Raw genomic sequence first — 12,983 nt, forward strand, 5'->3', positions numbered from 1 at the left:
CTCTCACCTGGATATTTCTCACCAGTGGATCATCCTGGACCTGTTTAACCCTTGGGAATGGCCATTCCCACTCTCACCTGGATATTCCCCACCACCGCGTTAACCCCAAGAATCCCGCTTAAATTTAGGGAACGCCCATTCCCACCTCTCAGCGGGGCATTCCCCACCACTGGATGACCCCCGAGAATCCCTGTGGAAATTTCAGGAATGCCCATTCCCGTTCTCACCTGGATATTTCCCACCACGGCTCCTCTTGATGAAGCAGACGATGAGCAGGATGAGCACGAGGAGGGCGATGGCGCACATGAGGCCTATGAACCAGCCCTGCGTGGCGATGTCCACCTGGTTCTTGGTGTAGGCTGCGGAAAAACGGGGAAAATATTCCTGAAGAACAGAGCAAACCATGGAGAGAACGGAGGAAGAGGAATTCAGGAAGCTGGTTTGGGAATTTTCTTTTGTTTGGGTGAGTGGTTGAAGTTGTAGCTTGGGGATTTGTGGGTATTTTGGGTGTTTCTTTTGCATTTTCTTGGTGTTTCTTTGGATTTTTTGTGGAGTTTTTTGGTGTTTTCTTGGTGGTTTTAGTGTTTTTTGGTGGTTTTTTTCCATGTTTTTTTTTTGGTAATTTTTTGGTGTTTTTTGGGTGTTTCTTGGTGGTTTTTTGGTGGGGTTTTGGTGGTTTCTTCTTCGTTTTTTTTTTTTTGTTTGTTTTTGTTTGTTTGTTTTGGTTTGGGTTTTTTTTGTTTGTATTTTTGTGTTTTTCCTTTTCTAGTGGAAAACCAAATCAGTTTTATCAGGAGCAAACAGCGAAGGGGCCCGACAGAAAGGAAAATCTGGGAAAAGGGAATTGCAAATAAAGGCACGGGAAGCTGGGGAAGGAATTTGATGGAATTTTCTGCATCCGAAAGCTGCTCTGGGTGTGGGGAGATCCAAGAGAAACATTCCCAAGTCCTGCTGTCCAGGGATTTTGGGAGCAAGGAATTGCTGAGTTCTGAGGGCTCATTGGAAGCCTTGAACTGGGATGAACTGGGATGAACTGGGATGAACTGGTGTCCCTGCAGAGGTAACAGTGGTGGCTCTTCTTCCACCACCACCCAGATCCTGCTGCCTTTGGTGGCCACCAAGGGTCTCAGGGCTGGTGGAAGCCCCCAGGACCTGGGAAGGAGTGGGAACATCTTGGAATGACACAGGGAATGACAACAGGAATGACACGGGTCCAACCCCGGTGTCCAGGGAATTCGGGCAGCACCAGTGGATCAGGGAATCGCCGAGCCCTGAGGGTTCATGGGCAGCCTTGAACTGGGATGAACTGGGATGAACTGGGATGAACTGGGATGAACTGGGATGAACTGGGGCAAACTGGGATGAACTGGAGTGTAGAGAGCTTTGATAGCTCCAAGTGTTTTCTCCTGGAGTAAATTCCTGCTTCCAACGCCTTCCCTGACTCCCGGTTCGCACGGTCAGACAGACAAATCCATGGCCTAAAAATAGCTCCAAGGCTGCCTTTTCCAGCCTGTCCCTGGAATTCAGTGAGGCAGAGGAGAAAATAACCTTCATCACAGCGTGGGGGCTGGATTTATCCAAGCTGAGGGAAAACTGAGGCATTCCCAGTGGGAATGTGGGAGAACAAGGGTGATTGGGATGAGATTGGGACTGGGGACGGGCAGGAGAGAGCCGTGAGCATCCTGAAAATCCGGTGGGAAAAAAGATGGATGAAGAAGGCAGGGAACAGCCCTCCCTCAATGTGTTTGGGGAGAAAGGATCTTGGAAGAGAGGCAGCAAATGGAAAAAAAAGGGTTGGATTGGCAAAAATTCCTAACCCCCAAAACTTCAGGGATCAAACTGTGCTTATTCCATTGGAATTGAGGCCAAGAGAAAGGCTTTCCTCAGGATGAAATCCAGGGAATTGCAGGCCAACCGTGAGAAGGAAATCTGGATTCCAAAGAGAATGGCACGGAGGAGAATCTTTGGTCAAGAAGAGATGCTGGACCTGGAATGTTTTGTGGATTTTGGGCAGAAAAGAGAGGGGAAGGAGCTTCCTGATGCTTCCTTTGGCTCCAACGCTGCCAAATCCCACATTTCCTTTATCCCAGGCTGGGCTCCGGAGTTCTTGAGGATGCGCTTTTAGATGGAGAGAATGCGATGATGACGGAGGAATGGATTCAATTATCCCAGTGCTCAGGAAGGGAAGGGGAAGGAAAGCCTGGAGATGGAAAAATTCCATGAACAGCGATGGGATGGGATTTTTCCAGGGAGAAACGAGGGGATCCTGAAAATATGAAATTCCAGAGAAGCCTGAGAGGCGGGATGGGGGTTGGAGCTGGGTTTGGAAAGGAGGGAGGATTTTAAACACCGAGTCCCCAGGAGATCTCACAGGAGGATGGGGGCACTGCCTGTGGGTAAGGGGAAGATTCCCATCCTTCCCAAAAGAGGGGGGATAAATCCACCCTTCCCAAAAAAAGCAACACTCGAGGACCAAATCAAAGTCCCTGCAAAGGTGGATTTGGAGTAAAGGAGTGAGTGTCAGGAGGGAAGGTTTGAAGCTCGTGCCTGGGCCAGGGGATTTTGTGATTTGCTTTAAGGTGAGACCAACCTCAAGGGAAAACGGGGAAGCAGCTGCGGGATCTGACAGGTCCTGATTAGAATTGCAGCTGCAGAGCTTTTTTAAAAAATAATTAATGATAATTTCGTGGCAGAAAATTCATTACTTAAGAGTCATCGCTGGCATGGCAGGAGCAGAGCTCAGCTCCACCAAGTTTTTGTAAAAAACTCTTTTTGCAAAGAGTGTGAAAAATCCCTTTGAGCTCCAGCCTGGTGTGATCCTATTCCTAGGATCCCAGGATTGTTGAGGCTGGAAAATCCCTCTGGGGTCAGCAAGTCCGAGCTGTGCCCGATGCCCACCCTGAGCCCTGAGTGCCACCTCCAGCTGCCACCTCCAGGGACGGGGACTCCAAACCTCCCTGGGCACTTCCAAGGCCTGGCCGCCCTTTCCATGAGGAAATTCCTGCTGCTGTCCAAGCTGAGTCTCCCCTGGCCCAGCCTGAGGCCGTTCCTTCTCCTCCTGTCCCTGGGATAACATCCCAAATCCCCCCCGGCTGTCCCCTCCTGGCAGGGACTTGTGCAGAGCCAGGAATTCCCCTGAGCCTCCTTTTCTCCAGGCTGAGCCTTCCCAGCTCCCTCAGGATTCTCCAAACCCTTCTGAGCTCCCTCAGGATTCTCCAAACCCTTCTGAGCTCCCTCAGGATTCTCCAAACCCTTCCCAGCTCCCTCAGGATTCTCCAAACCCTTCCCAAACTCCCTCAGGATTCTCCAAACCCTTCCTCATTTCCATTCCTTTTCCTGGACACTATTCCCAGTGTTTGGACAAGTTGAGAAACCCATTTATTTATTTAAAATATAGCAGCCCTCCTTCTACTCTGCTATTTTTGTCATTTCCAAGTGCCCTTTGCTCCTGGGAGGAATTTTGTCAGCTTAATGAGCTGCCAGTTAATCAGGAGCAAAATCAGAACTTGGCCTCCTGCAGGGGAATATTTCTTATTTATCTGCCCCCAGCCTGAAGAAACCTTTAGAACAACGATTTACAAGATACATAAAAAAAACCCAAAAAACAACCCCAAGCCCCCCAAAACTGCCTGGTTCCTTTTTATCCAAAGCATTCCCGATGCCATAGGATTGTCAGCGGGGGGCTGGCACTTGTGTCAGCAGCATCCAGCCAGGAGAGAAATGGATGTGGAGCATTTATTCCTGCAGGGAAGGCAACAGCTCCGTGCATCCCACAGGGCTCAGGTCAGCACCAGCCTCAATCCCGGGGATAAAGGTGGCTCCATGCCTTATTCTCCATGAAAATATCAGTAGGAACCTCTCAATTATGGAAAATATATGCAGAGTCTTCCCAGCAGGGATAAGCCAAGGATATTGTGCTTTTTTTCCTTGGTTTGTTGGTTTTTTTTTTAATGATTCCCGGCTCCTTGCTGTCCCCTCCATCACCCCACGGATCCCGAAGTGGGGGGAGAGCAGGGGAGGAAGGAAAAGAGGCGGGTCCAGGTTGGGAATGGTTTTCCAGAGGGATAAAGTGGTTATTCAGAGGGGTAAAATCGTTATTCAGAGGGGTAAAATCGTTATCCATAGGGATAACTCCCATGGTGGGGTGGGAGCTGACGGAGATTTCGGCCTCAGGGAAAGATCCAGAAACAAACAGAACTGGGGATTTAACCCAACACTGGAGCTGTGCTGGGAGGGCTCTGGGCCCAAAATCACCTCCAGTGGGATCAGAATATTCCAGGGGCTGCTGTGCCATGGATTCGCTCAACCCTGGAGCAGTCTGGGGATGGAGCCAAGGGCAGCCCGAGCTGGGGGTTTGTCAGTGAACGGGGTTGGACACTCCAGAACCACCTGGATGTGGCACCTGGGGACACGGTGGCCTTGGCAGTGCCAGGGAACAGCGGGACTCGATGATGGCAGAGGTTTTTCCAATGTTAATTCCATGGAACAGCCGCCATCTCTCCCTGCCATGGAATTACCTGGTGATATTCCAGATTTTCTGACAATTTCAGATGCACACGGGGGGTGTGGGGAGCTCTGCTCCCCAATTCCCACAGCTGCCTCACCCTGGGATTCCCGTTCTCCTTTTCCCATTCCCGGCAGAGCCTGGAAACTGCTAGAGCTTCCCATCCCACAGCTGGAACTGAGCAAAACCATTCTAATTCCTTGGAAATCCCCACCTCTGCCCACGGCATGGTCAGGGAGGCTGCTCCAGTATTTCCTGCTCCGTGGAATTCCAGCAGAGTGGAATTGACAGAAGCTGTGCACAGATCCCTATGGAAAAGCCCCAGGTGGATAGGAAGGGATTTAGGGCTGTTTGGATTTACTGGGAATCATCAGGAGGGAAAGGTGGAGTTTTATAAATGTATAAAGCTCCTGTGGGAAAAGGAGGGAGCGTCTGGAGCCGGAAATGGGGGAATCCACAACGGGGAAGATGTGGAAACCACACGGATATAAAGCCTGGAAAATTCCACACAAAATGCCAGAGGAAACATCCCGGGAGTACAGAAATCCCTAAGGATACACTTGTGCCAACACCACATTCCCACTCCCAATCCTGCATCCCGCCTGTGACATCTCGTTGTCCCCCGAAGTCCCATCGCTCACCGAGGGGCCGCAAGCAGAGCTGTGACAACACAAACGCATTCTCCTCCCTTTCCTTCATTCCAAGGGATCCTCATCCCAAGGGATCCCCATCACCAGGGATCCTCATCACGAGGGATCCCCATCCAAAGGGATCCCCATCCCAAGGGATCCCCATCCCGAGGGATCCTCATCACCAGGGATCCCCATCCCAAGGGATCCCCATTCCAAGGGATCCCCATCCCAAGGGATCCCCATCCCGAGGGATCCCCATTCCAAGGGATCCCCATCCCGAGGGATCCCCATCCCGAGGGATCCCCATCCAAAGGGGTCCTCATCACCAGGGATCCCCATCCCAAGGCTTCCCCATTCCAAGGGATCCCCATCACCAGGGATCCCCATCACAAGGGATCCCCATCCAAAGGGATCCTCATCACCAGGGATCCTCATCCCAAGGCTTCCCTATTCCAAAGGATCCCCATCACCAGGGATCCTCATCACGAGGGATCCCCATCCCTTCCTGGGATTCTCCTCCTCCGTGCAATGCCTGGGTTGGGAAACGCTGGGAGTGGAGGGCGGTGGGATGAGGGGTTTCCATGCAGCCATGGCCAAAGCACTGTGGAGATGGTTGGGCCATGCCAGGGCCATGCTGGGGACACTCTGGGGACACGCCAGGGACACTCTGGGGACACGCGGCCGACGCCTGTCTCACCTGAGCTGGTGGTAAAGGTAATGTACGAGTGCTCGCTGGGGTGGGACCATATGGGGAACACCCACAGCTTGTACATCATCCCCGGCGTCAGATCCGCCAGCTGCACCGAGGACGGGCCCTGAGCCTTAACGGGGATTGATTTCTCTGTCTTGTTACCTGGGGAACAGAAACCGCACATCAAACCCCACCCGGACACCCTGCGGGGACACCGGGGACACCACGGCCCCGGCGTGGGGCTGGCCCTGTGGGCTGGCCGGGAATGACGCGGCTCCTGGGGCAGGGAGCTGCTGGTTTGGGGTTGGCTCTGAGCCAAGGAGCTGCTGGTTTGGTGTCACTACTCTAGGGACAAGGAGCTGCTGATTTGGAATCTTCTCCTGAACCAAGGAGCTGCTGATTTGGGGTCGTTACTCTGGGGACAAGGAGCTGCTGATTTGGGGTTGGTACCAACCCAAGGATTGTGGGTTTGGGATTGGTACCAAGCCAAGGAGCTGCTGGTTTTGGGCTGCTACCCTGGGGCAAGGAGGTGCTGGGGTCGTTACCCACTGAGAATTGTGGCTTTGAGGTTTTGTTCCTTCAAATGCCACCAAAAAGGGGGTGAACAACCACGGATGCCCAGGAAGGGCTGAAATCTCCAAGATTTCCTCCGTCAGGCAGATGCTGGAGAGGGAATCCCAAGGGATTGATGCTGCTGCATGGATTCAGCACCTGGGCTTGTTCCTTGTGCTTCCCAGTGACTGGGAAAAAATAGGGGAAGGTTGGGAGCTGGGATATTTGGGATTTAGGGCCCAGCTAGCTCATGTATATCCTGAAATAAGGGAATTTTGGAGACCAGGCACTGGTTTTGAGCAGGGAATCGTTTCAAAGACAATTCAAGGTCATCTCCTGAGGGAAGTTGGAATGGCCAGGAGAGGTTTCCTGTGGGGAATTACAATTTCTGGGATTCCAGACCAGCACAGCAACGGACACGAGGGCTGGGAAATAAACTCAGGGACGAGCAGCAGCCGGCACTGCCTCTCCAGAAACCCCAAACCAACCAACAACACAACAACCTCTCCCTAAACCGGCACCAAACCCAGAGATCCCTGCTCTGCTTCCAGCCCAGGACGGAGCCGTACAACGCTAAGAAACACCGAGGAGGAGGTTTGGGATCTTAGAGGATTCTGCCAACTCCAGGTTCAGGAATCCCATCTTCCAATTCCCATCAATTTCATTTTTCCTCTCTGTTTTCTACCTCTTTCCGTCGCCCACAGCTCAACATTCCCAAAGGTCGCCAAACCCCACGGCCGTCGGCGCACGGAGAGGGAACCCCTCGAGAACCACCTCAAATCAACCACAACCACCATGTTTTCCCCTCCCGTTTTTCCAGCTGGAACCATGGAATTAAATCCAAGGAAAGGGCGGGAGCTGGCAGGATCTCTAAGGGCAGCGCCACCCCGTAGAGTCCCCACGCGATCTGATGCTTACTGGTGATATACTTAACCACAAAGTCAGTTCCTGCCGAGAAATTGTGGCTCCAGGTGATGTTTGCCCAGTTACTGTTTGCCATGGCTCTGATGTCCCATATGGACGATCCATTGGCGGCTGGGGGACAGGTTAGAACACGAGTTAGTGCTTAGTGGGGTTAGGCCCGGCTCAGAGCTCAAAGCTGGCGGAAATCTCAAAAAAATCCCAGGCAGAAAACCTAAAAAACTTCACAAAAATCTTAGAAAACCTCAAAAAAACCTGCCAAAACATTAAAAAACCCTTAAAAAAACCTTATAAGACCTCGTAAAAGCACATGACTATCATGAAAACCTCATCAAAACCTTACAAACACCTTACAAACGTATCTCAAAATCCTTACAAAATCCTCACAAATCCTTACAAAGTCCTTAAAAAAGACCTTACAAAAACATTGTAAAACCTCATAAACATACAGAAGGAACCTAAAAACTTCATAAAAACCTTAAAAAAAAAACCTTACAAAAGCCTCACAAAACCCTTACAAATTCCTGACAAAAAACTTAAAGAAGCCTTAAAAAACTTCCTAAAACTTTACAAAATCTTCACAAAATCCTCACAAAAACCCCACAAAATCCTCACAAACACCTTACAAAATCATTACAAAAACCTGGAGCGAACACTTTGGTCTCAGCCTGAGGCTGGATCGGTTCTTTCCAAGATTCCCAACACATTTTGGGAATTTTGGCGGTGTTTCAATCCAACGGCACTCGGCTCATCCAGGAATTCTTCCGGGGCACATCCCTGAGGATCTGGGCCAGCGGGGAAACCTTATCCTGGAATTCCTGCATGGATGAGCACGGATCCAGTGCCGGGAGTGGCGGGGAATTGTCACTTCGCTGTGGCCCCGGTGGGACAATGGGGTCACTGGTGTGTGAGGCTGAAGTTAAGGGATCTCGACGTGTCTTGGGATGAATCCCGTTCCTACACAAGTGGGAGCCAATCCCGCCCTTTAGTGGGGTTTTAAGGGACAGCAGGGAAGTGACACCTTGGGGTTTTATTATCATTTTTCCTTGAGGAGTTTCAGTGTTTTGATGCCACAAAATCTGGGACTGACTGTCACAATCCCTTGGAAAAAGCCAGTTTTGGGGTTTTTAGGGCACTGCAAGGACCTGGTGCTGTGGGGTGCACTGAAATCCCTTAAATCCCAGCCTGGGCTGGGTGGGGACACCGGAGGTTCCTCATTCCCTTTCCCTGCCCTGTGCCTCACGCTTAATTCCCTATTTCTAATTAACATTTTTCCATGGATTAATGACTGTTCGTCACCAGCCCTGGGGTGTTGGGTGGGGCAGATGGCCCTGCAGAAAGTTTTGGTGGCTTTAAAGCATTTTCAATTGATTTTATGCAAAAATATAGAGAAATGGCTTTGAACTCAGGCATGGAATCATCCCAGACTGGTTTGAGCAGGAAAGGACCCAAAAACTCATCTCATTCCCCACCCAAATCCACATTTTCCACTATCCCAGGCTGCTCCAAGCCCTACCCAAGTTTTTAATCCTGATTTCATTCCCTTTTTTCTCTATTTAATTTTGAACAATCCTAATTATTTATAAGCCATAAATTCCGTTATCCTGGTGTTTCAAACCCGGATAAATCCTTCCAGATTTATCCCTCAAGCACATCCAGGAGGGAAGATTTCCCTGCCAGAGCCGAGTTTGATTCTCTTGATGGTACGAGAAGTTTCTCCTGACCTGGGGAAGGCCCAGGGATCGTGCTGGAGCTCCCACCCTTCCCCAGCATTCCCGGGGGCTCCGGCAGCGCAGGGAGCAGCAGGATAAACGCGAGGAGCGGATAAATCCTGACAGGTCTCCCTGCTAACAGCTGAGGTGCTAAATCCGAGCTGACATCTCCTGCAGGAGCACCAGAGCCCGTTTTTAACAGCTCTAAACACCAGAGAACACTTTGAGGGGAATTTGTCCGGTTTTCCATCTCTTCCCAAACCGCATCCGGCATCACCACACCCCCAGCAGGGCTGGGTTACTCCCCGGTGGCACAGAACCCTCCAGATTCCCACTTGTACACCCAGATTCCCATCCTGGAGCGTGGGACAGCTCCGATTTCCCATGATATCCCAAAGAATCGAGATGGGGAAGGGTCCCAGTAGGGTTAGAGAGGGGTTAGAGGAAAAGGAAAGGTCAGTACCCAACTCGTGCCTGGTGGTGGCTGCCGGAGCCCTCTCGGCAGCGGCGCTGGTGCTGGCGGCGGTGCTGGCGGCGGTGCTGACGGTGGTTGTGGTGGTGGTGGTGGTGGTTGTGGTGTCGGTGGTGGTTGGGGTGGTTGTAGGACTGGTTGTAGGACTGGTTGTAGGGCTGGTTGTAGGGCTGATTGTAGGACTGGTTTCAGGACTGGTTTCAGGACTGGTTTCAGGACTGGTTTCCTCCACTGCGGTTGGAGGTGGCCCAGTTGCCTCTGGGAGAGGGAAACACCAGCTTTGTACCTGAGGTGGCGTCCCCCGGGCACTGCCAGCCCCGGAGCAGCACGGCACGGAGCAAATCCTGTGGGAATACACGGCTGGACCCCTTTTCCTGCCCACGGCCCCATGCAGGGATGGCCTGGGCTGATCCCAGGGACTGGAGCAAATCCCACTGGGAACATCCCTTTTCCTGCTCCTGGCCCTGTGTAGGAATGGCCTGGATTGGTCCCAGGAGCTGGGAGAGGCACAGGAACAAATCCCACTGGGAATGCTGGGCTGAGCTCCTTTTCCCACCCCTATCCCCATGCAAGGGCACCCTGAGCCCATCCCAGGGGTTGGGAGAGGTGCAGGAGCAAATCCCATCGTGAACACACGGCTGAACCCCTTTTTCCTGTCCCTGTCCCCATGCAGGGATGACCTGGGTTGATCCCAGGAGCTGAGAGAGGCACAGGAACAAATCCCACTGGGAATTTGCCAGGCTGAGCCCCTTTTCCCACCCCTGTCCCCCTGAGCCCATCCCAGGGGCTGGGAGAGGTGCTGGGGCTGCTCCTGCTCCCCCAGTTCGATCCCAATCCCAACGAGCTGCTTGTCCTCTGCCTTCTCCCTGCCCACCGCTCCTCTGGGATAAACCAGCACGGAGAGCCTGGAAAAACGCAGCTGAGGGGAGGCGCAGGTTTGTCCTCATCCCATTGTCCCACCGCATCCCAGGAAATGGGATTCAGCTAGAGGAAAAAGTGCTAATCCCATTTGTCTGCAATTCCATTAATCCAGCTGCCCCTGGACCACACCTCCAGCGGTTTTGGAGCTGCCAGCTCAGCCTGCAACTTCCCAGCTTTTTCCAGCCTGGAGAAGGAGCAGCTTTGAGGGGGTTTAACTCTCGGGGGAGGGAGGGATGGGGCTGGGGCAGCGCCTCCCTCTCCATTTCCATTTCAGTGAGGGATTGGAGCACCTGGAGCTGTCCAGGAGGATAACTGGGAACGATTTGTTTGTGAATTGTCTCACTTGGGCTGTGATGCCAAGGAAAAGCGGGAATGCGCTCCAAGGAAAGGGGGAAATGTGTCCTTTAACGCACCCCGAGTGGGGTGAGGGTCCCACGGGGAGGGAGGGGGGCGCTGGCTGGAGCTGGAACCTTCCAGCAGAAAACGCAGCCGGAATTCTGCTCCAAATACCAAAGGTGACTCCCAGGACGCTCAGGTTAAATTACATTTATCACCATTATTCCTGCGGGTCACGGGATTCCAAATCCCTCTGATGGGCGAAGGAAGGCAGGTTTTATAAACATTGTCCCCAAACCACACCAGCTCTAGGGAAGCACTTTAAAACCAGTCCTAGGACCAAGCCAGGCTTTCCTTTCCCACCCCGCCCATGCCCAAGGAGATCCAAGTGCTGAAACTCAGCATCCAAAGGCAGAGAGGGGCAGGAGCTCGCTCAGTCTGTCTGAGATCCAAAATTGGAGTTGAAACACAACTGAAAGCACCAGCCCAGGTCAGGGGTGCATCCAGAGCACCCCAAGGTACTCAAAAATTCCAGCCCAGCCCCAGGGGTGCCCCAAGAGCACTCCCAGCTCCTCAAAGTGCCCCCAAGAGCAGCCACAGTTCCCCCAAAACTCCAATCGCAGCCCCAGATGTGTCCCCAGAGCAGCCACAGTCACCCCAAAACTCCAGGCCAGCCTTAGGGATACCCCCAGAGCACTCCTGGCTCCTCAAAAGTGCCCCAGGAGCAGCCACAGTTACCCCAAAACCTCATCCATACCCAGAGGTGCCCCCAGAGCGGTCCCAGCTCCTGAAAAGCACCAGCCCAGCCACTGAGAGCAGGCACAGTCACCCCAAAAACCCAGCCCAGCCACTGAGAGCAGGCACAGTCACCCCAAAACCCCAGCCCAGCCACTGAGAGCAGGCACAGTCACCCCAAAAACCCCAGCCCAGCCACTGAGAGCAGCCACAATCACCCCAAAAAACCCAGCCCAGCCCCAGGGGCAGCCACAATCACCCCAAAACCCCTCTCGGTCCAGTCCGCGCTGACCCCACACATCCCGATCTCATGCACCCCGACCCGCAGCCCGTCCCTGCCCCAGCCCGGGGGTCCAGCCCGGGCAGGGGGAGGTGACAGGGAGGGGACACATCCAAAGGCTCGGCTTTGCCCTCGCGTCTTAGTGGGGAGCCAACAACAACAAAAAAAGGGATTTTTTTTTACGTTTTGCCCTTCTGGGTTTATTCCTCAAGGACTTTTCGGGGTCCCGAGGGCGCTAAAAGCTTTTCCTGCGCTGGGATTTGTCCCCATCCATCCCCGCCGATTGCCGGCGGCTTTTTGGGGTTAAGAGATTGGTGTCGCCGGGTTAATGTCCCCATTAACGGGATGGAGCCGCGCCGGAGGCGGGGAGCAGTGAGCCGCTAATGCGGGCTCGGCATTCCCCTGGGAATTCCAGGCTCCCCTCGGAGGAAAATGAGACCTCAAAAGGCACAAAGTGACTCTGGGGGAGGCGGGAGCCGGCGGAAAACCTGGCACGGCTTTCCAGCTTCCATCGGGGCTCTCCCAGCGCCTCCCAGGAGCGGCAGAAATTCGGCTTTTATTCTCTTGCAGAGTTCAGACGGGAAGAGATTATCCGGGCTAAATCCCAGCCTCGCTATTCCTGGTGCGGGATCTCTGAGCATCCCTCACGCACCCAAATCCTCCGGGATTTCTGCCCCTCCCGGAGCAGCGGGATGAGCTGCCAGCCATTCCAGGAGGGATTTGTCCTCCCTGCCCCTCCTGGAGCAGCGGGATGAGCTGCCAGCCATTCCAGGCGGGATTTGTCCTCCCTGCCCCACTTCCCCGGCTCTGGGGGGAGCGATCCCCGGGAGCGGAGCTGTCACTTCCCATCAGGATAACTCGGGCTGGCTCCCGAGCGGGATCCAGGAGGGGATGGCGGGGATGGAAATCATCCTGGCAGGAGCAGGGCCAGGTGAAGAGTGGGATGGGGTGAGCTGGAAAACTCGGGGAGGGGAGGGTGGGAATGCGGCTCCCAGGGAGAGGGGAGGATGGGATTTGATCCTGAACCGCCCCGGGATGCGAAACTGCGGCCTCGTTTGGGTGTCAGTCCGAAATGGGGGCGGGAGGAGAGCTCAGCTGGGAGATTTGGGGTGGGGGAGATCGGGGGTGTTCGCTGGGCTGTGAAATCCATCCCCTAATGAGGGATGGTGGGGATCAAGTGGAATTTCAGGGATCCCAGGGATCCGATATCCCCTGAAGAAAAGGGAT

The 12,983-nt window shown here is 53.4% G+C and overlaps 1 protein-coding gene across 25 annotated transcripts in view; it reads right to left on the minus strand.

Moving 5' to 3' along the window:
• The window catches only part of NFASC (neurofascin), a 71,278-nt gene that overhangs the window by 7,742 nt on the left and 50,553 nt on the right, over positions 1-12,983 (minus strand). For 11 of the 25 annotated variants that reach the window (XM_015650839.1, XM_015650859.1, XM_015650858.1 and 8 more), the window contains 4 exons: positions 9,476-9,742; positions 7,298-7,414; positions 5,834-5,989; positions 228-359 (listed from right to left, as the gene is read on the minus strand). In XM_015650839.1, the coding sequence (XP_015506325.1) occupies positions 228-359; positions 5,834-5,989; positions 7,298-7,414; positions 9,476-9,742 (672 nt within the window). Of the gene's footprint in view, positions 1-227; positions 360-5,833; positions 5,990-7,297; positions 7,415-9,475; positions 9,743-12,983 lie in introns of those variants that run through there. The other 14 variants (XM_033519904.1, XM_015650855.1, XM_015650854.1 and 11 more) reach the window with 3 other exon arrangements.

The sequence above is a fragment of the Parus major genome, chromosome 26 (assembly GCF_001522545.3).
Source record: "Parus major isolate Abel chromosome 26, Parus_major1.1, whole genome shotgun sequence".
NCBI classification, from domain to species: Eukaryota; Metazoa; Chordata; class Aves; order Passeriformes; family Paridae; genus Parus; species Parus major.